The sequence below is a fragment of the Bufo gargarizans genome, chromosome 3, assembly GCF_014858855.1.
Source record: "Bufo gargarizans isolate SCDJY-AF-19 chromosome 3, ASM1485885v1, whole genome shotgun sequence".
NCBI classification, from domain to species: Eukaryota; Metazoa; Chordata; class Amphibia; order Anura; family Bufonidae; genus Bufo; species Bufo gargarizans.
In genome coordinates this window covers 59,975,070-59,998,471 of record NC_058082.1, presented here as the reverse complement: position 1 = coordinate 59,998,471, position 23,402 = coordinate 59,975,070, and the positions used below count along the sequence as shown (strand labels likewise).

Sequence of the window (23,402 nt, the reverse complement as noted above, 5' to 3'; positions counted from 1 at the left end):
AGAGAGGTCCCGTAACAGACAATCTGGCTTCATGACAGCAGAGAATCAGTCTGCATGTCATAGCAGAGAATCAGGCTTCACGTCAGCCACCACTGCAACAGTCCATTGGCATATATTTAGGCCTAGCACACAGGCAGAGCAGAGAGGTCCCGTAACAGACAATCTGGCTTCATGTCAGCAGAGAATCAGTCTGCATGTCATAGCAGAGAATGAGGCTTCACGTCACCCACCACTGCAACAGTCCATTGGCATATATTTAGGCCTAGCACACAGGCAGAGCAGAGAGGTCCCGTAACAGACAATCTGGCTTCATGACAGCAGAGAATCAGTCTGCATGTCATAGCAGAGAATGAGGCTTCACGTCACCCACCACTGCAACAGTCCATTGGCATATATTTAGGCCTAGCACACAGGCAGAGCAGAGAGGTCCCGTAACAGACAATCTGGCTTCATGACAGCAGAGAATCAGTCTGCATGTCATAGCAGAGAATGAGGCTTCACGTCACCCACCACTGCAACAGTCCATTGGCATATATTTAGGCCTAGCACACAGGCAGAGCAGAGAGGTCCCGTAACAGACAATCTGGCTTCATGTCAGCAGAGAATCAGTCTGCATGTCATAGCAGAGAATCAGGCTTCACGTCAGCCACCACTGCAACAGTCCATTGTCATAAATTTAGGCCCAGCACCCAGGCAGAGGAGAGAGGTCCCGTAACAGACAATCTGGCTTCATGTCAGCAGAGAATTAGTCTGCATGTCATAGCAGAGAATCAGGCTTCATGTCAGCCACCACTGCAACAGTCCATTGGCATATATTTAGGCCTAGCACACAGGCAGAGGAGAGGTTCATTCAACTTTGGGTAGCCTCGCAATATAATGGTAAAATGAAAATAAAAATAGGATTGAATGAGGAAGTGCCCTGGAGTCCAATAATATATGGTTATGGGGAGGTAGTTAATGTCTAATCTGGACAAGGGACGGACAGGTCCTGCGGGATCCATGCCTGGTTCATTTTTATGAACGTCAGCTTGTCCACATTGGCTGTAGACAGGCGGCTGCGTTTGTCTGTAATGACGCCCCCTGCCGTGCTGAATACACGTTCAGACAAAACGCTGGCTGCCGGGCAGGCCAGCACCTCCAAGGCATAAAAGGCTAGCTCTGGCCACGTGGACAATTTAGAGACCCAGAAGTTGAATGGGGCCGAACCATCAGTCAGTACGTGGAGGGGTGTGCACACGTACTGTTCCACCATGTTAGTGAAATGTTGCCTCCTGCTAACACGTTGCGTATCAGGTGGTGGTGCAGTTAGCTGTGGCGTGTTGACAAAAGTTTTCCACATCTCTGCCATGCTAACCCTGCCCTCAGAGGAGCTGGCCGTGACACAGCTGCCTTGGCGACCTCTTGCTCCTCCTCTGCCTTGGCCTTGGGCTTCCACTTGTTCCCCTGTGACATTTGGGAATGCTCTCAGTAGCGCGTCTACCAACGTGCGCTTGTACTCGCGCATCTTCCTATCACGCTCCAGTGCAGGAAGTAAGGTGGGCACATTGTCTTTGTAGCGTGGATCCAGCAGGGTGGCAACCCAGTAGTCCGCACAGGTTAAAATGTGGGCAACTCTGCTGTCGTTGCGCAGGCACTGCAGCATGTAGTCGCTCATGTGTGCCAGGCTGCCCAGGGGTAAGGACAAGCTGTCCTCTGTGGGAGGCGTATCGTCATCGTCCTGCCTTTCCCCCCAGCCACGCACCAGTGATGGACCCGAGCTGCGTTGGGTGCCACCCCGCTGTGACCATGCTTCATCCTCATCCTCCTCCACCTCCTCCTCATCCTCGTCCTCCTCGTCCTCCAGTAGTGGGCCCTGGCTGGCCACATTTGTACCTGGCCTCTGCTGTTGCCAAAAACCTCCCTCTGAGTCACTTCGAAGAGACTGGCCTGAAAGTGCTAAAAATGACCCCTCTTCCTCCTCCTCCTCCTCCTCCTCCTCCTCCTGGGCCACCTCCTCTTCCATCATCGCCCTAAGTGTTTTCATCGCCACTGGCCATGTTGGTGGAGTACTCGAAACAGCGCAACAGGGCACACAGGTCTCGCATGGAGGCCCAGTCATTGGTGGTGAAGTGGTGCTGTTCTGTAGTGCGACTGACCCGTGCGTGCTGCAGCTGAAACTCCACTATGGCCTGCTGCTGCTCGCACAGTCTGTCCAGCATGTGCAAGGTGGAGTTCCACCTGGTGGGCACGTCGCATATGAGGTGGTGAGCGGGAAGGCCGAAGTTACGCTGTAGCGCAGACAGGCGAGCAGCAGCAGGATGTGAACGCCGGAAGCGCGAACAGACGGCCCGCACTTTATGCAGCAGCTCTGACATGTCGGGGTAGTTGTGAATGAACTTCTGCACCACCAAATTCAGCACATGCGCCAAGCAAGGGATGTGCGTCAAATTGGCTAGTCCCAGAGCTGCAACGAGATTTCGCCCATTATCACACACCACCAGGCCGGGCTTGAGGCTCACCGGCAGCAACCACTCGTCGGTCTGTTGTTCAATACCCCGCCACAACTCCTGTGCGGTGTGGGGCCTGTCCCCCAAACATATGAGTTTCAGAATGGCCTGCTGACGTTTACCCCGGGCTGTGCTGAAGTTGGTGGTGAAGGTGTGTGGCTGACTGGATGAGCAGGTGGAAGAAGAGGAGGAGGAAGCCGAGAAGGAGGAGGTGGCAACAGGAGGCAAAGAATGTTGCCCTGCGATCCTTGGCGGCGGAAGGACGTGCGCCAAACAGCTCTCCGCCTGGGGCCCAGCTGCCACTACATTTACCCAGTGTGCAGTTAGGGAGATATAGCGTCCCTGGCCGTGCTTACTGGTCCACGTATCTGTGGTTAGGTGGACCTTGCTACAGATGGCGTTGCGCAGTGCACACTTGATTTTATCGGATACTTGGTTGTGCAGGGAAGGCACGGCTCTCTTGGAGAAGTAGTGCCGGCTGGGAACAACATACTGTGGGACAGCAAGCGACATGAGCTGTTTGAAGCTGTCTGTGTCCACCAGCCTAAATGACAGCATTTCATAGGCCAGTAGTTTAGAAATGCTGGCATTCAGGGCCAGGGATCGAGGGTGGCTAGGTGGGAATTTACGCTTTCTATCAAATGTTTGTGAGATGGAGAGCTGAACGCTGGCGTGTGACATGGTTGAGACGCTTGGTGACGGAGGTGGTGGTGGTGGTGTTGGTGGTACATCCCCTGTTTGCTGGGCGGCAGGTGCCAACGTTCCTCCAGAGGCGGAGGAAGAGGCCGAGGCGGCAGCAGCAGAATAGGCCGAGGCGGCAGCAGCAGAAGAGGTAGCAGGGGGAGCCTGAGTGACTTCCTTGGTTTTAAGGTGTTTACTCCACTGCAGTTCATGCTTTGCATGCAGGTGCCTGGTCATGCAGGTTGTGCTCAGGTTCAGAACGTTAATGCCTCGCTTCAGGCTCTGATGGCACAGCGTGCAAACCACTCGGGTCTTGTCGTCAGCACATTGTTTGAAGAAGTGCCATGCCAGGGAACTCCTTGAAGCTGCCTTTGGGGTGCTCGGTCCCAGATGGCGGCGGTCAGTAGCAGGCGGAGTCTCTTGGCGGCGGGTGTTCTGCTTTTGCCCACTGCTCCCTCTTTTGCTACGCTGTTGGCTCGGTCTCACCACTGCCTCTTCCTCCGAACTGTGAAAGTCAGTGGCACGACCTTCATTCCATGTGGGGTCTAGGACCTCATCGTCCCCTGCATCGTCTTCCACCCAGTCTTGATCCCTGACCTCCTGTTCAGTCTGCACACTGCAGAAAGACGCAGCAGTTGGCACCTGTGTTTCGTCATCATCAGAGACATGCTGAGATGGTATTCCCATGTCCTCATCATCAGGAAACATAAGTGGTTGTGCGTCAGTGCATTCTATGTCTTTCACCGCTGGGGAAGGGCTAGGTGGATGCCCTTGGGAAACCCTGCCAGCGGAGTCTTCAAACAGCATAAGAGACTGCTGCATAACTTGAGGCTGAGACAGTTTCCCTGGTATGCATGGGGGTGATGTGACAGACTGATGGGGTTGGTTTTCAGGCGCCATCTGTGCGCTTTCTGCAGAAGACTGGGTGGGAGATAATGTGAACGTGCTGGATCCACTGTCGGCCACCCAATTGACTAATGCCTGTACCTGCTCAGGCCTTACCATCCTTAGAACGGCATTGGGCCCCACCATATATCGCTGTAAATTCTGGCGGCTACTGGGACCTGAGGTAGTTGGTACACTAGGACGTGTGGATGTGGCAGAACGGCCACGTCCTCTCCCAGCACCAGAGGGTCCACTAACACCACCACGACCATGTCCACGTCCGCGTCCCTTACTAGATGTTTTTCTCATTGTTATGGTTCACCACAACAACAAATATATTATTTGGCCCAATGTATTGTATTCAAATTCAGCGGGATATAAATTTGAGGCCTAGTATTTAGGCGCTGGGTGACCGGTATGGATTTAGTGACAGAATTAGACTTGGAAATGCACAGAAGCGTGTGTGTGTGAAGTTATTCTGAATGACCCAATGTGCACCTTGAATATTATATACCCTTTTAGGGATAGATTTCAAATAGCTCTGATATAGCAGAAACCACTAAATTATGAAATTGCTAAATTGGGAATTGTATTTCAACCCAGAACAAAAAATGTGCTTTGACGGACACTAAATAACTTTCCCAGCCACAACAGGACAGCGTTAACGAGAGATTTAGCAGGATATAAATTTGAGGCCTAGTATTTAGGCGCTGGGTGACAGGTATGGGTTTAGTGACAGAATTAGACTTAGAAATACACAGTAGCGGGTGTGTGTGAAGTTATTCTGAATGACCCAATGTGCACCTTGAATATTATATACCCTTTTAGGGATAGATTTCAAATAGCTCTGATATAGCAGAAACCACTAAATTATGAAATTGCTAAATTGGGAATTGTATTTCAACCCAGAACAAAAAATGTGCTTTGACGGACACTAAATAACTTTCCCAGCCACAACAGGACAGCGGTAACGAGAGATTTAGCAGGATATAAATTTGAGGCCTAGTATTTAGGCGCTGGGTGACAGGTATGGGTTTAGTGACAGAATTAGACTTGGAAATACACAGTAGCGGGTGTGTGTGAAGTTATTCTGAATGACCCAATGTGCACCTTGAATATTATATACCCTTTTAGGGATAGATTTCAAATAGCTCTGATATAGCAGGAACCACTAAATTATGAAATTGCTAAATTGGGAATTGTATTTCAACCCAGAACAAAAAATGTGCTTTGACGGACACTAAATAACTTTCCCAGCCACAACAGGACAGCGGTAACGAGAGATTTAGCAGGATATAAATTTGAGGCCTAGTATTTAGTTGTGAATGAACTTCTGCACCACCAAATTCAGCACATGCGCCAAGCAAGGGATGTGCGTCAAATTGGCTAGTCCCAGAGCTGCAACGAGATTTCGCCCATTATCACACACCACCAGGCCGGGCTTGAGGCTCACCGGCAGCAACCACTCGTCGGTCTGTTGTTCAATACCCCGCCACAACTCCTGTGCGGTGTGGGGCCTGTCCCCCAAACATATGAGTTTCAGAATGGCCTGCTGACGTTTACCCCGGGCTGTGCTGAAGTTGGTGGTGAAGGTGTGTGGCTGACTGGATGAGCAGGTGGAAGAAGAGGAGGAGGAAGCCGAGAAGGAGGAGGTGGCAACAGGAGGCAAAGAATGTTGCCCTGCGATCCTTGGCGGCGGAAGGACGTGCGCCAAACAGCTCTCCGCCTGGGGCCCAGCTGCCACTACATTTACCCAGTGTGCAGTTAGGGAGATATAGCGTCCCTGGCCGTGCTTACTGGTCCACGTATCTGTGGTTAGGTGGACCTTGCTACAGATGGCGTTGCGCAGTGCACACTTGATTTTATCGGATACTTGGTTGTGCAGGGAAGGCACGGCTCTCTTGGAGAAGTAGTGCCGGCTGGGAACAACATACTGTGGGACAGCAAGCGACATGAGCTGTTTGAAGCTGTCTGTGTCCACCAGCCTAAATGACAGCATTTCATAGGCCAGTAGTTTAGAAATGCTGGCATTCAGGGCCAGGGATCGAGGGTGGCTAGGTGGGAATTTACGCTTTCTATCAAATGTTTGTGAGATGGAGAGCTGAACGCTGGCGTGTGACATGGTTGAGACGCTTGGTGACGGAGGTGGTGGTGGTGGTGTTGGTGGTACATCCCCTGTTTGCTGGGCGGCAGGTGCCAACGTTCCTCCAGAGGCGGAGGAAGAGGCCGAGGCGGCAGCAGCAGAATAGGCCGAGGCGGCAGCAGCAGAAGAGGTAGCAGGGGGAGCCTGAGTGACTTCCTTGGTTTTAAGGTGTTTACTCCACTGCAGTTCATGCTTTGCATGCAGGTGCCTGGTCATGCAGGTTGTGCTCAGGTTCAGAACGTTAATGCCTCGCTTCAGGCTCTGATGGCACAGCGTGCAAACCACTCGGGTCTTGTCGTCAGCACATTGTTTGAAGAAGTGCCATGCCAGGGAACTCCTTGAAGCTGCCTTTGGGGTGCTCGGTCCCAGATGGCGGCGGTCAGTAGCAGGCGGAGTCTCTTGGCGGCGGGTGTTCTGCTTTTGCCCACTGCTCCCTCTTTTGCTACGCTGTTGGCTCGGTCTCACCACTGCCTCTTCCTCCGAACTGTGAAAGTCAGTGGCACGACCTTCATTCCATGTGGGGTCTAGGACCTCATCGTCCCCTGCATCGTCTTCCACCCAGTCTTGATCCCTGACCTCCTGTTCAGTCTGCACACTGCAGAAAGAAGCAGCAGTTGGCACCTGTGTTTCGTCATCATCAGAGACATGCTGAGATGGTATTCCCATGTCCTCATCATCAGGAAACATAAGTGGTTGTGCGTCAGTGCATTCTATGTCTTTCACCGCTGGGGAAGGGCTAGGTGGATGCCCTTGGGAAACCCTGCCAGCGGAGTCTTCAAACAGCATAAGAGACTGCTGCATAACTTGAGGCTGAGACAGTTTCCCTGGTATGCATGGGGGTGATGTGACAGACTGATGGGGTTGGTTTTCAGGCGCCATCTGTGCGCTTTCTGCAGAAGACTGGGTGGGAGATAATGTGAACGTGCTGGATCCACTGTCGGCCACCCAATTGACTAATGCCTGTACCTGCTCAGGCCTTACCATCCTTAGAACGGCATTGGGCCCCACCATATATCGCTGTAAATTCTGGCGGCTACTGGGACCTGAGGTAGTTGGTACACTAGGACGTGTGGATGTGGCAGAACGGCCACGTCCTCTCCCAGCACCAGAGGGTCCACTAACACCACCACGACCATGTCCACGTCCGCGTCCCTTACTAGATGTTTTTCTCATTGTTATGGTTCACCACAACAACAAATATATTATTTGGCCCAATGTATTGTATTCAAATTCAGCGGGATATAAATTTGAGGCCTAGTATTTAGGCGCTGGGTGACCGGTATGGATTTAGTGACAGAATTAGACTTGGAAATGCACAGAAGCGTGTGTGTGTGAAGTTATTCTGAATGACCCAATGTGCACCTTGAATATTATATACCCTTTTAGGGATAGATTTCAAATAGCTCTGATATAGCAGAAACCACTAAATTATGAAATTGCTAAATTGGGAATTGTATTTAAACCCAGAACAAAAAATGTGCTTTGACGGACACTAAATAACTTTCCCAGCCACAACAGGACAGCGTTAACGAGAGATTTAGCAGGATATAAATTTGAGGCCTAGTATTTAGGCGCTGGGTGACAGGTATGGGTTTAGTGACAGAATTAGACTTAGAAATACACAGTAGCGGGTGTGTGTGAAGTTATTCTGAATGACCCAATGTGCACCTTGAATATTATATACCCTTTTAGGGATAGATTTCAAATAGCTCTGATATAGCAGAAACCACTAAATTATGAAATTGCTAAATTGGGAATTGTATTTCAACCCAGAACAAAAAATGTGCTTTGACGGACACTAAATAACTTTCCCAGCCACAACAGGACAGCGGTAACGAGAGATTTAGCAGGATATAAATTTGAGGCCTAGTATTTAGGCGCTGGGTGACAGGTATGGGTTTAGTGACAGAATTAGACTTGGAAATACACAGTAGCGGGTGTGTGTGAAGTTATTCTGAATGACCCAATGTGCACCTTGAATATTATATACCCTTTTAGGGATAGATTTCAAATAGCTCTGATATAGCAGGAACCACTAAATTATGAAATTGCTAAATTGGGAATTGTATTTCAACCCAGAACAAAAAATGTGCTTTGACGGACACTAAATAACTTTCCCAGCCACAACAGGACAGCGGTAACGAGAGATTTAGCAGGATATAAATTTGAGGCCTAGTATTTAGGCGCTGGGTGACAGGTATGGGTTTAGTGACAGAATTAGACTTTGAAATACACAGTAGCGGGTGTGTGTGAAGTTATTCTGAATGACCCAATGTGCACCTTGAATATTATATACCCTTTTAGGGATAGATTTCAAATAGCTCTGATATAGCAGGAACCACTAAATTATGAAATTGCTAAATTGGGAATTGTACTTCAACCCAGAACAAAAAATGTGCTTTGACGGACACTAAATAACTTTCCCAGCCACAACAGGACAGCGGTAACGAGAGATTTAGCGGGATATAAATTTGAGGCCTAGTATTTAGGCGCTGGGTGACCGGTATGGATTTAGTGACAGAATTAGACTGGGATATGGCCAAAAAATAACCACACTATTGCTGGTTAAATGCACTTGGTGACGGGCGCAGCTTGCCCCTGATTTAGTATATGGCCAAAAAATGAACAGACTATTGCTGGTTAAATGCACTTGGTGTCACAGCTTGACGCACCACACTACTGAGGGTTAAATGCACTTGGTGACGGGCGCAGCTTGCCCCTGATGTAGTATATGGCCAAAAAATGAACAGACTATTGCTGGTTAAATGCACTTGGTGTGACAGCTTCACCCTGATGTAGGCTTTAGCCAAAAAACAACCACACCATTGAGGGTTAAATGCACTTGGTGACAGGCGCAGCTTGCCCCTGATTTAGTATATGGCCAAAAAAATGAACAGACTATTGCTGGTTAAATGCACTTGGTGTGACAGCTTCACCCTGATGTAGGCTTTAGCCAAAAAACAACCACACCATTGAGGGTTAAATGCACTTGGTCGCAGCTTGGATGCACTTGGTCGCAGCACCGCACAAGACACAAAATGGCCGCCGATCACCCCAGAAAAAAGTGACTGACAAACGGTCTGGGCAGCCTAAAAACAGTGAGTGAGCATTTGAATTTCAGCAGCTCAATGATGCACAGCTGCAGATCGATCGATTAATCAAGTGAAGTCCTTTGGAGGAGTTAATCTGCCTAATCTCGCCCTACTGTCGCATCCGCAACCTCTCCCTACGCTAATCAGAGCAGAGTGACGGGCGGCGCTATGTGACTCCAGCTTAAATAGAGGCTGGGTCACATGGTGCTCTGGCCAATCACAGCCATGCCAATAGTAGGCATGGCTGTGACGGCCTCTTGGGGCAAGTAGTATGACGCTTGTTGATTGGCTGCTTTGCAGCCTTTCAAAAAGCGCCAAGAAAGCGTCACAAAAGCGCCAAGAAAGCGACGAACACCGAACCCGAACCCGGACTTTTACGAAAATGTCCGGGTTCGGGTCCGTGTCACGGACACCCCAAAATTCGGTACGAACCCGAACTATACAGTTCGAGTTCGCTCATCCCTACTGTTAACACGTACATTGAGGCGAAGGCGTGGAGGATGGGCTGATGTCAAGAAGAACATCAAGGAAGCCACTTCTCTCCAAGAAAAATATCAAGGACAGACTGACATTCTGCAGGAAGTCAGAGTTTGATTGCAGAGAACTGGAGTAAAGATTTTCTCTGATGAAGGCCCATTCAGAATGTTTGGGACATCTGGAAAATTACTGCTTGGAGAAGAAAAGGTGAGCGCTACCATGAGTCCTGTGTCATGACAGCAGTAAAGCATCCTGAGACCATTCATGTGTGGGGTTGCTTTTCATCCAAGGGAATGGGTTATATAGTAAGTCAGCACAGTGGTGATGCTCTATGGAAGGAGTAAAGAGTTTTAGAACTAGAGATGAGCAAATCAGTTCTACGCTAATCTTAAATTTCTCAACAATTCAGAATTCAGCCAAATCTGAATCTTTTACGATTCTCTCAAAATGGTGGTCCCCATTTTACAGGACAAAAGAGGCATCTGCCACCTAAAAAGTGATACTTTGTGTAACATGTTTTAAATTAAAAATAAAAATTTGACAGTGCAGTGTTTGTTACTATGCTTTTACCCATATTCTTGTATGTTACTCCCACCTTTGTGATCATCACATGAACAGGACAAATGTTATCCTCTAAATAGCTCTGGGGGTATATGTTCTCCCTGAAGAGCTCTAGCAGTGTAGAGACTTGCTTCAGGCAATGATCCATGGGGGGGAAAAAAGTATGTAACTTAGTTTTCCTCCAAAAGGAAGAAAAATACTTTATAAGAGCCAGACTAGAGAGTCCTCTAAAAAGAAAAGACAATCATATGTATATGTTTTTGGGTTCTTAACCCGCCTCAGTACAGAGCAGTGTACTGGCTGGCATCTCATCCAGCCAACCAATACCCTGTTCTGTAATGATTAGGGGCAAGAACCCTGAATTAGTTGTCTACCGATGAACGAATGAACGTTCTTATTTTACTAAAAATGAAATTCCCTATAAGATGTTGATATATAATGAATACTAATGTAGAAATAATACACCTGAGCTTTATTTTTTTTAATTATTCTTTTATTACATGGACAATTACACTATAAAAAGTCTTCAGAACGTGCTTTTGGAGTTTGATTTCGATTTACCCAATCCTTTTGTTCTTCGGGAGAAAAGCTGCTACTAGACATGTCTGGCAGTGGCTTATTCCTCTCTGTCTCTCTCTCTCTCTCTCTCTCTCTCTCTCCTGAGAACATACTAACACTAGATCAAACCAAGTGTGCCTGTGTATAGAGGCTCAGGTGAAATAACTGCCAACAGCTTTCTAAAGTATGTGGTCAGCTTTACTTACACTGATTGATAGCTTTATGACATAAAGAAGTAATAATTGAATTTGGCATGAATGTGAGAAAGATGGGGGGAGGCATCTACTGACACCTGGAGCTGTATTTTGTCAGATAAAAAGAAGGTGAATGTGGACATCCGCTGGGGGAATCTCGTGTATATATGTAAAATGGGGCAAATCTCTTATAAACAACATGTCTAGAATACATGCATCTGTGATAAAGAAATCTAGGAAAAGCAAAGGCTAAATATTCATTCAGTCTTATTACCTAATTGTGTTTTATAGATTAGATACCTGGAGAAACAGCGTGAGGTTTTGCAGGAACGTTGGTCAATGCTACAAGTAGAAGACAACTCTGAAAAAGATCTGGAACCCATTTATATGTCTTATATAAGTCGCCTCCTTGGACAAGTCAAAGGTGTAACCAAGAGAAACAACCAAACTCAGAAGGAGCTTCTGCAATTTATGGATTCTGTCAATGACGTTAAAGACAAGTTAGTTTGGGGTTGTGGGATCTTAGCAATTATGTACTTGACATGCTTGTCGTTGTTTAGGAGGTTTCACATAGGCCAATACTCGGACTACACATTAACAAATGTAAGACCCTGTTGATGTTAGGTCCAGTAGCCCTGGACCTAAGACACTGTTGATGTTAGGTTCAGGGTCAATTGATTATTTCATTGGTTTCTATAAAACCGAAGCATCATTGTGTTTCAGTAATATAGATATTTGATTATCTGAACAGTACTGACTGTTCAGTACTGTTTCCCACATTTTATCAAATTTACACATCTTATTTGTTAAGGCAGGAGAAAACTCATATTTATTACTTATGCATCTTGGATGTGAGCCTGGTTTGTATTCAGTAGTGAGTAAATAATGTATTAGCTTATAATTATACCTATAACGCTGATTCACAACATATTGGTTATTCATAACTTATTGAATTGGTAAAACTCCAAGCTGGAAAACCAAATTGATGGGTGGAACCTATAATCTAGAATAAGTGAACCAGCCCAATTTTAACAGCAACCCAACATGACAGCCTTGTGATTAAACTGTACAAAAGAAAAATCACTATTTATTAATTAATATCTCATAAGGAGCCACAGAAAACACCACAAACTGTCATAAAATAGCCTTATCTTGTGGAGGAAGGGGGTATGGCTGCAGCACCTGGACTCCCTGTGGCTTTATGGAACTGAGTGCAGATTGTACCCTTTGTACCCTTGTTTGGTTCAATAGAAGTGTGGGAGATCCAGCTGTTTTAGTTGTAATATGGATCATAAAAAATGTTACCATGTTAAAGGAAATGAAAGTGCATCTGTCAGCAGATTTGTATCTAAACTGGCCGACCTGTTGCATGTGCACTTGGCGGCTGAAGGCATCTGTGTTGGTCCACTGTTCATATGTGCCTGAATTGCCCTGTCAATCAAAGTGCAGATGGCGCAGCAGTTGCAGAGAGAGCAGAGACTATAGGTGTAATGGCAACAATCCCATTCCTCTTAGAGGCTCATTTGCATATATTAAAACTTAATTTTTCTCAGTAATGCCAGCACTAATGAACTTGGGACCAACACAGATGTCTTCAGCTGCCAAGCGCACATGCAACAGGTCAGCCAGCTACATAGGCACAAATCTGCTGACAGGTGCCCTTTAAACTTATCCTGGTTTCATGGACATGTTTCTTTTCTTTATTTTTCATCCTTGCCAATGCACTAAGAAAAGATTCTCTATAGCTAATAATTCCTTCAGTTAAATCTCTGCTCACTCGAAAAATTAAAAGTCCAGAGGGAGTTCCTACTCAGTGACTGACAGCCTTACCTCTATGGGTGTGCACAGATATAGCTATAAAAACAATGCAGGCAAGGCACTGAGCTGGCTTCTCCAGTCTTCTCCCTTTCAGAAGAAGGTTCTGTGCAGAGGAAAATCCTGAACTAGCTGTTCCTCTCTGTCGCTAAGAAGACTGGTACCCTGGCCAAAGGTCTGGTGGCCCATGGTCTGTGGATCAATTGTCCAGCTGGACTTTTGGTCAAAGGGCTGGTGACTCAGGATCTGTGGCAGAGTATCACCATCTCAGCATTTTTGGGGGTCACTCATGCAGTCTGGCAGTGTCTCTTTTATTAAAAAAAATGGTCTCTATCTGAAGACGAGGACCTCTATCTTCTCTCCTTTTATACAGTTCCTAACTAAACTAGAATCTTCTAGTGGGAGGGGTGGAGAGGAGAATCACAGCCTAAACAGAAACAATGTAATTTCAGTCTGTCATAGACTTGTATAAAGTTTCAATGTGACTCTATGGGAATGGCTAAGCAGCTTTTCCAGACATAAACAAGTCTTCAGACGTAAACAACAGAGCTAAACCAGACAATCCAAAAGGTCAGTTTGTCTGACTTTTTCCCCCTAAAACTTTGCACAGTGCCTAATAGTAACGTCCATAGTCCAAAGTACCCTTGCACCAGGGCACTACACCTGCATATTGTGAATGACAGGCACACCAAGCAGAAAACTGAATAAAATAGCATAAGGATAAGATAGTATGTATACATCTATCAATATTAACACTTTTATATGTGACATAACAGAAGATTATGCCGTTCTTACTAATATGTATTACTAGGTTCCCGATCAGGCATGTTAAAGGGATACTAAAGATGAAAAAACATATTTTCCCTTTCCCCAATCCTATTTAGTCTCATGCTATCATTAAAAATTGTGCGTGTGTGTATATATATATATATATATATATATATATATATATTTATTTATACAGTATATATATATATATATATATATATATATATATGTATATATATATATACACACACTAGTAGGATGACCTGGATTCACACGGGTATATTTCGAATATTTGATTTAATGTTTGTGTGTGAAGTTAAAAGATATCCACAGTGTTCCCCATAACAGTGACATCTACAGCACCTCTCCACCTTAATAGTAACCTACACAGCAGTCCACCCCCTTAACAATGACCTCCTAAATACACCGCCCCCTTAACAGTGACCTCCACAGTGGCCTGCCCCTTAACAGTCACCCAATAACGTCCTGGCCCCTTAAAAGTAACCTCTACAGTGGCCCACCCCCTTAAAAGCGACCATCACAGAGCCGTCCCCTTAATGGTGACGTGCAAAGTGGCCCACCACTTTAATAGTAACCTTCACAGAGCCTTAACAGTGACCTCTACAGCACCTCTCCCCCTTTACATTGACCTCCACAGTACCCCGCCACCTTAACATTGACCTCCACAGTACCCTGCTGCCTTAACACGGACCTGCACAGTAGTCTGCACCCTTTACAGTGACCCCTCACAGCGATAATTTCCTTAACATTGGCCTCCACAGCAGCCCACTCCCTTAACAGTGCCCTGCACAGCAGCCTGCCCCCTTAACATTGACCTGCACAGAGCACCTCTCTTTTAAGAGTGTCCCTCCCGCTGCACCCGGTCCCACTTGACAAAAAATGGCTGAGTTGTTATGGAAACCTGGTGTAAATGTGTATGTCAAGGCTAAAGGACCTGAAAGTTTCAATTGGATAATATGGGTCATGTGACTGTGTGAATGGCAGTTAGTATGGGAATGGAGCTGCGAGCTCCTATTGGCTAATATATATTTATGGGAATATCTCCAGAACAGTGTGTCTTAGAGAGCTGAGACCAGGTTAAAAACCTTCCCTATGTGCCAAATCTTCTTTATGTGTCCCAAGAGCTCAGCCATGCTCCCTCTTCCTTCTCAGCGTCTTGAGTCTGGTTGTAAGACAACTGGCTAGAGCAAGAGACTCCCCCCTGCTATGTCTGCAGCAGGACAAAAAGATTGTTTAGATCCACCTTCTTGGATCAGCCATGCCCTCTCAGCCTTTTCCTATTCTACAATGAAACTGACCAGAAAAAGATTAAACCTGTCATCAGGGAGTTTTACAAGACTGATTCAGTAACATGCAGAAAATTCTGCAGACTAATACACGGCACAGGCACAGGTATATTTACACGGCCGGAAGAATCGGGCAAATTATCAGGACAACATACGCCACCAATCACCCAATGAACGAGCTAAACACTTGTTCATTGGGTGATCCTTTCGTTAATGCAGGCACCACCGATCATGGCTTTTGGGCAGCAGATTGTGCTGTCTAAACAGCGATCTGCTGCTCAGAAACCACGATTCTGTATAAAGGACGAGAGATCGCAATCCTTCATCCCCGTACAGTGAAGGAGATCACTGTATGTAAATGCAGCACTCTCCTTTACTGAGCGAGCAGCGGACTGTTGGGAAGGAACGCTTCCTTCCTAACAATCGGCTGCTCAGTTGGCCTGTGTAAATCCAGCTTTCACACTATTGGCAGCATTCGTAGTAGGAGGTCATGCATAGAGGCGGCCGGAACTCCAGCCCACCCCCATTATAGTCAATGTGGCTGGAGCGGAATAGCCTGCCGGAGAAGGATGCCGCTAGTGTGAAACTAGCCTTAACTGAGTGGGCAAGATTATATGTTTTTACTATTCATTTTAAGTTTTAGTGTTCCTTTAAAATGCAAAATGCTGAACCTTGTTTTCTCCAACATTAGACATTGGGGGTCATTAAAGGGGCTCTCTGAGGCCTCTTTCACACTTGCGTTGTCCGAATCCGTCGTGTACTCCATTTGCCGGAATTACACGCTGGATCCGGAAAAACGCAAGTGAACGGAAAGCATTTGAAGACGGATCAGTCTTCAAAATGCGTTCAGTGTTACTATGGCAGCCAGGACGCTATTGAAGTCCTGGTTGCCATAGTAGTAGTGGGGAGCAGGGGAGCAGTATACTTACCATCCGTGTGGCTCCCCGGGCGCTCCAGAATGACGTCAGAGTGCCCCATGCGCATGGATGACGTGCCATGCGATCACATCATCCATGCGCTTGGGGCGCCCTGACGTCACTCTGGAGCGCCCGGGGAGCCGCACGGACTGTAAGTATACTGCTCCCCCGCTCCCCACTACACTTTACCATGGCTGCCGGGACTTTAGCGTCCCGGCAGCCATGGTAACCATTCAGAAAAAGCTAAACGTCGGATCCGGCAATGCACCGAAACGACGTTTAGCTTAAGGCCGGATCCGGATTAATGCCTTTCAATAGGCATTAATTCCGGATCCGGCCTTGCGGCAAGTCTTCAGGATTTTTGGCCGGAGCAAAAAGCGCAGCATGCTGCGGTATCTTCTCCGGCCGAAAAACGTTCCGGTCCGGAACTGAAGACATCCTGATGCATCCTGAACGGATTTCTCTCCATTCAGAATGCATGGGGATAATCCTGATCAGGATTCTTCCGGCATAGAGCCCCGACGACGGAACTCTATGCCGGAACAGAAGAACGCAAGTGTGAAAGAGCCCTGAGATAGGAAAGCCGTGGTCAGGGGACAGTCACAGTGTAAAAGTAAAAAAATTATGATTCACTCTAGAGCATTCTGAGTCCAGTGCCAAGGTCTTGTTTCCACTGCTTCAGTCCCTTCCCGGTCCAAGAATGTAACATGCTGTCTACACTCACGTCACCGCTGTCAGCAGGTCTATGGTCTCAGGTACGTGAGTAGCCAATCTATCACACTTCTGGTCCAGTGGGGACCCAAAGTGGTAGACTCTGAACAAGTGAATTTTTTTTTACTTTTACACCATGACCAGCCCCCTGACAATTACCAGTCTAGGAGAACCTCTCTAACTTGTTACAGATTCTGAATCCACTGACAATGATCTTATCTTTATGATCTGCACATGTTAAAAGGGTTTTACAGTACTTTAATATTGACATATCCTGTTTTCAGGATAGGCCACGAATATATGTTCGGCACCCCTGAAGATCAGCTTTTCTACAGTAGCTGCAGTAGCTCTGGCACCAGTGGGCAAGAACTGCACAGCTCCTTCCTTTTCTGTAGTTTTTGTATGTATAACTACGTATATTCTGTTCTTGCCTCCTAGGTTTGAAGAGCAGTTGTGTGTACGTAATGACTCGGAACATGCTTTTGTGACACTGAAAAAGGTAATAGTATTACTACTATAGATAGTTAAATCCCATTCTAAACAACATGTTTTCAAAGGGTTAGATAGCACCTATCACCAGACGAAGTCCAAGATTAGGAAAAAATGTATGCTTTCTTCTAAGCACAGCACCACACCTGTCCATGGGTTGTGTCTGGTATTGCAGCTCAGCTCCACCGGCTGGAGTGAATGAGGGTAAACTGTATACCATACACAACCTGCAGACAGACGTGGTGGTGTTTTTTGAAAGAAAACAGCCATTTTTTCCTAATCCTGGACATCCCCTGGTTTGAGGGTCAACAGATTACCCATACTGTATGCAAACACAGGCCTCTAAGCACTTCTTAGCAGCTGAGAAGGGTCACATAAGGGCCTTTTCCAACTTCTCAAACACTCATTATACCGCGCACTACTGCTCTATACATTGTCTATAATACTGACAGAAACAGACAAGCACTGTATTTAGATGTTTCGTTCAGACCCATAGAAATTGAATGGAGCGTCAGAGAATCCTTGACCATTGCTCCACTCAAACTCACTGCAATCATACATCATACATTGAAAAGAAATAAGGCACTCTGGACCCCTGCTCTTCTGATCGGGGAGGTCATTGTCTATTGTGGGACAACTGTCTTTATAAAACGTAATATATGCAGGTAACGAATTTAGTATAAAATGTTATAAAATGTACTGAACATGTATACAAAGAAGAATGTAGCAGTAAATTCAGAATATTTTGACCATTATTCAAGTGGAGATACAACATTTTATACTGTCAGGCCAATGTTATCAGTAGGAGCATCTAGTAAAGTTGCCAACATTAGAGTCAGACCAGTTCTACCAGTCAATGCTTACTAACAAGCCTCTAGTGTCCTTTGAAAACTGGTATATAGATGATGGGCTATAGACAGTGATACCAGAGATGGTGGCATCATGCCACAGTGATGTGTACTTCATTATACTGAACTTATAAGGAGCTGTTACCAGATTCTTCTGGTATATCCCACAAATGTTAGGTGTGAGTGCCACCTCTGGGACCTGCACCTATCTCTAGAACAAAGCACCAAAAGTTTGGGATAACACACTTTTCATGTGCTGCCCCCGTCTATTTTTTTCCATGGAAGCACCAAAAATAGCTGAGCAGCATGGAAATGAACAGAGAGCGCATTGCCACAGCTCCATTCACTTCTACAAAGCTGCCAGAAATAGGCGAGCCAGAGCACTGGTATTTTTGGCACTCCCATAGAAATGTATGGAGGGTGGCCACGCATCTACGGTGTGCTTTTTGGGAGCTTTATTATAAAACTACATGCAGGTCCTTCAGGTGGGACCCACAACTATCTGACATTGGTGGCATATTCTAGCGAATGTTCCAGGTGAGACAACCCATTTAGGTTGCCCATACACCTTCCATAGCCGTTCAGATATTTCTCCCAACCTTCCACCCATACACATACTGTACATGCTTGGTAGTGTGTGTGTGTGTTTTCAATGGGGAGAGAAGAGAAAGCTGCTGCTAGACACCTAGAGGCAGCTGAAATTCAACATGCCCCGATCTTTTTATTCCAGACATCGTTGATCAGGAAGAGTTGGGAGCTCCCCATACACATTAAATTATTGGGCAGTTCTGCTACAAACAGCGAGTTCATACAACTGTGCACAATGCTGGAGATTTATTAATAGTGTTGTATTTTGAGCCAGAATATTTTGCTTCCGCCATTATTATTTTGTGACATATTTATGAATAGTAATACAAAGTGTGAATGTTTTAAATGCACCAAAGATTGTGAAGATCTGTTTTGTTTTTTTTTAGAAAAGTTTAACGCAAGTGTGAAAGTACCCTTAAGCCATTGCTGTTGCCCACTATTTTTTTACCCCCTTGGAGCTGGTAAACCTTTAGACAACCAGATGGGACTCAGCATGGTTTAGACTAGGTCAAGACAAGGAGCAAATTATGACAAGAAAGTGTCAGAGAAAAATGACCCAAAAAACACGTTTAGCATGGAGTACATTGTAACACTTTTAGGTAAAGCAATATTCTATAAAAGGAACGTGTTCCAGAAAAATTGAGTAATGGCTGAACAGATTCTAGGCACAAGTACTACCATATATCTGCTCCAACATGCAAAGTTGGTGCATTCTTTTGATTTGAAATTATTGAAATTGCTAAAAATGTATGCATGATTCCCATAAGAATACCTATTCTAAAGCTTATAATTGGTTTATGTTGGATATCATAGTGGCTGAAAGAGGCTGTCCACTGATTGAATAGCATCAAAGCGATGCCCGAGGCAGCATCTACTGAACCTTGTCAATGTGGTCTTTGCCTATCTGTACCAGGCCTGCGATAATGGGACAGTGGGTTCTAGAAAAATAAAATTACACTGCTGGACTGGAAGGAAGGTGGCATTAAAGGAATTATCCAATAGTACTTATACCCCCCACAATGCCCGGGCCCCTCCTATAGACGATACTTACCCGGTCCCCTGCACCTTCGTGCCCCTGGATCCCTGCACGGCCACTGCTGCATCTCCCCGCCGCGTGGATCAAAACATCCGCCGATGGGGGGGAGCAGCCAATAGCAGACCACGGTGACCAGCTTCCCCAGCATCGCGGGTGACGGGGGTATTTTTACTATTGAATAATCCCTTTAAGGAGTGGTATGTTGTTTTAACAAATATATAGTACACAACTGCTTTAAGCTGGCAATACACATTAGATTACGTAGAGACTGGATTTGGGATTTCAATATGCTCCATACCTTTTTTCCTCAGGGAGTTAAGCCAACACAGAGGTATATGTCAATGGCTTAAAGGGGTTGTCTGTAATTTTGACATTAATGGCCTATCCGCAGGATAGGCCATAAATATCGGATCAGTGGGGGTCCAACGCCCTGCAGCCCTGCTTATCAGTTGTTACCTTGTAGCTTCAGTGCCAGAACTGCACAGCTCTGTCCTTTCTGTAGTTGATGGAGTTGACAACTGCAGACCTGCTTCCACTCACTTTAATGGGAGCAGCGCTGCAGTTGCCAACTTCTCCCAATACACAAGTTGCAGTGCAACTTAAAGAGACAGAGCTCCAAATAAACGCCTGATCCCTGGGGGTGTGAGGTTTCAGACCCCCGCCAATCTGATATTGATAGTGACGATAGGCCATCAATATCAAAATCCTGGACAACCCTTTTATCTGTGCACTCCCTTTTCAGAGCACATATAGATGGGGCGGGGGGATTGGGATAGATTGCTGTACAATTGAACAAGAGTTCCACTAAAGGGCACCTCATACGCATGGCCAGCCCGAGAAGTTAACATTAGAGCCCAGGAGTCATTGTTTTCATCCCATACTCCAAAAATCACTCAGTTAAGTGACTTCTTACGAAATCAGTCACCGATTGGGTGTATGCACGAGAATGGGAAATTAGATTGGAAAAAACATTTGGGACGGCCCTCATGTTAGTGAATACATATCTACAAGCATTGTGGCATATGTTTGCTGTAGACAAATATTGGATAAATGTAAAAAAAAAAAATTGTTTTTTACAGAACATTCTTAGCTTGCACAGGTACCATGCTTATAATATATAATAATATAGTCAATTACCGGAAAATCAGTTTGATTTAAAGCCAACATTTAAGTATGTGTACACTCCCATCTACAGTAACACTTATGGATTGTGTAACCACATTTATGTACATATTTAAAGTGGTATTCCCACTTCAGACACTAGGATACTGGGTGAAATATTTGGGTTATGTACAGGAGGCCGTATGGTGGGACACAGAGGACAGTTTGAAGAGGTTTCCTGAGATTCTGAGATGGATAACCTATCCTCAGGATAGGTCATCAGTATTAGATCAGTAGAGGTCTGACACCCAGGACCCCTGCCATTCAGTTGGTTAGCGGCTATGCCTGGTATCGCAGGTCAGCTGCATTCACTTGAATGGGATTGAGCTGCACCCAGGCCACATGACAGATGAACAGGATATCACTGGCCTAAGAAGAGGCTGCGGTGTACGCCAGAGCACCGCGGCCTCATTAATAAGCTGATTGGCCGGGTTCTTGGGTGTTGGAACCCTGTTGATCTAATATTGATGTCCTATCCTGAGGATAGGTCATCAATATGAAAATCTCAGACAAACCCCTTTTAACTATGTACTACTGTGGGGGTACCATGCTCCATCGGGTGCCACGCAAATGGAGTTATCTTACCCTCTAAGCATTACTTCTAAAGGAAAATAGCTTTGTACATACAGACTCCAACAGAGCATGCCACGACAGAACTTTTTTTTATAAAATATTAGGCTATGGAGGTTCCATAAGGCCTCATACTTTTGTATGATCTACTTCCCTATTACAGGTCCATAAGAAATAAAGTGATAATAGGGCGGGATATATGAGGCTCTGTGCTCTTATAAGCGCAATCGTCTTTCTACTGAATGTTCTGGATACATTTCTATATTAGATAAAAGTATATCTTATGACTATATGTATGTGTATGGATCTCCATTACAGGGCTTGTCCACTCATTTTATATTGAAGCCCTATCCTCAGGATAGGCTATCAATATCTGATCATTAGGGGTCCTGTGGATCATCTGGGTATTGCAGCGCTGCTTCCCTGGAAGTGAATGAGTAGTGCCGCTCCATCAACTACACAATAGACAGAGCTGTGTGGTAGCGGTCACAATGGGCAGAGTTATGGGGTACTGGTGCCAGAGCTACTCCAGAGCAGCTGATCGTCAGACCTGCACTGAACAGATACTGATCGTCTATCCTGTGGATAGACCTCAAACATAATAGGAGTGGACCACCCTTTTAATGATAAAGATTATTCATGTGAATTAACATTAGTAATGAAAAGACATTGGCAAATAATGATACAGCCAAAGGTTATTATTGCCTACATTGACTGAGCACATTTCATGATTCAGTTTTTTAGTTTACAAGCAGGTAGACTATATGTTCATTTGGCACAGCAATGCCTTACTCATCCAAAAACTTACAAAATGTCATCGTAGTGGGGATGATTTCACAAGTATAATTGGTATCATTCTTGTCAGGTTGTGAAATTGGGAAGGGTTAACTGCATCATGTAATGGCAATATGATTACCATTGTGTAATAATCATCCGCCACCACGCTCCAATTACCAGCGACCTATCGAATAGCTATCTATCTAATAGATTACAATCTAATATGCATAAAAATAACTATACTCCATAGACATCAAAACTAGAGGAGATTTATCAAGATTGGTGTAAAGAAAAAGTGGGGCAGATGATTACAGCAGTCAGTCAACTTACACTTCTCATTTTAAAAATGGTCGCTGAAAAATAAGAAATGAATTCTGATTGATGGTAATCGGCAAGAGTCCCACTTTCAACAAGTTTTGGTAAAAGAAAAAAATATGTGGTCGCAAATAAGTCTTAAAGAGGACCTTTCATCTGGCAAAAAATGGTTAACTAAGTATCATGATCTGTACAGCAGCACCCAGGGATTTCACTGAACTTACTATTATCCCTGGGCGCCGCTCCGTTCTCCCGGTATGCCCTCCGGTATGTTCAGTCACTTGGTTATAGTAGGCGGAGACTTAGAGGACTTTGTTATAGTAGGAGGAGACTGCCCTTGTTCTCCTGGGCGTCTTCTTCTCCCAGGCTGTAGCGCTGGCCAATCGCAGCACAGAGCTCACAGCCTGGGAGAAGGAGACGCCCAGGAGAACAAGGGCAGTCTCCTCCTACTATAACAAAGTCCCCTAAGTCTCCGCCTACTATAACCAAGTGACCGAACATACCGGAGGGCATAGCAGGAGAACGGAGCGGCGCCCAGGGATAATAGTAAGTGCAGTGAGCTCCCTGGGCGCCGCTGTACAGATCATGACACTTAGTTCACAATTTTTTGCCAGATGAAATGTTCTCTTTAACTTTAACTTTAACAACCTCAGCCATGTTGTGCAGCTCTTGTGTATAAATGAATGCTGTTACAATGAGGTAAAGTCATATTAATGCATATACATTTCTTTCACACATAGGATGTGGACACTTGTAGCTTAGACCGAACCGAACTGGAAGCAAAACTCCGGGAGCTAAGTGAGACCATCGAGTTCTTGAAGTCAGTTTATGAACAAGTAAGTTATCGGGCTCCTTTCTGTCAATAAACAATGCTACGTACACTATGGATATGCAGAGGAGTGCATGATGGATGGACGGTTGAATGGTCCACAATTAAAGTGGTAGTCTGGTCTATTGTGGAGAAACCTGAGAGAAGGCTTCAGGGTCTTTGCACACAAAGCAGCAGTACAACACTAATACTAC

At 45.6% G+C, this 23,402-nt stretch overlaps 1 protein-coding gene across 1 annotated transcript in view; it reads left to right on the top strand.

Moving 5' to 3' along the window:
* The window catches only part of LOC122932726 (keratin, type II cytoskeletal 80-like), a 61,830-nt gene that overhangs the window by 16,147 nt on the left and 22,281 nt on the right, over positions 1–23,402 (top strand). Inside the window, exons 2-4 of the mRNA XM_044287314.1 lie at positions 11,369–11,577; positions 17,034–17,094; positions 23,120–23,215. Of these exons, the coding sequence (XP_044143249.1) occupies positions 11,369–11,577; positions 17,034–17,094; positions 23,120–23,215 (366 nt within the window). The remainder of the gene's footprint in view (positions 1–11,368; positions 11,578–17,033; positions 17,095–23,119; positions 23,216–23,402) is intronic.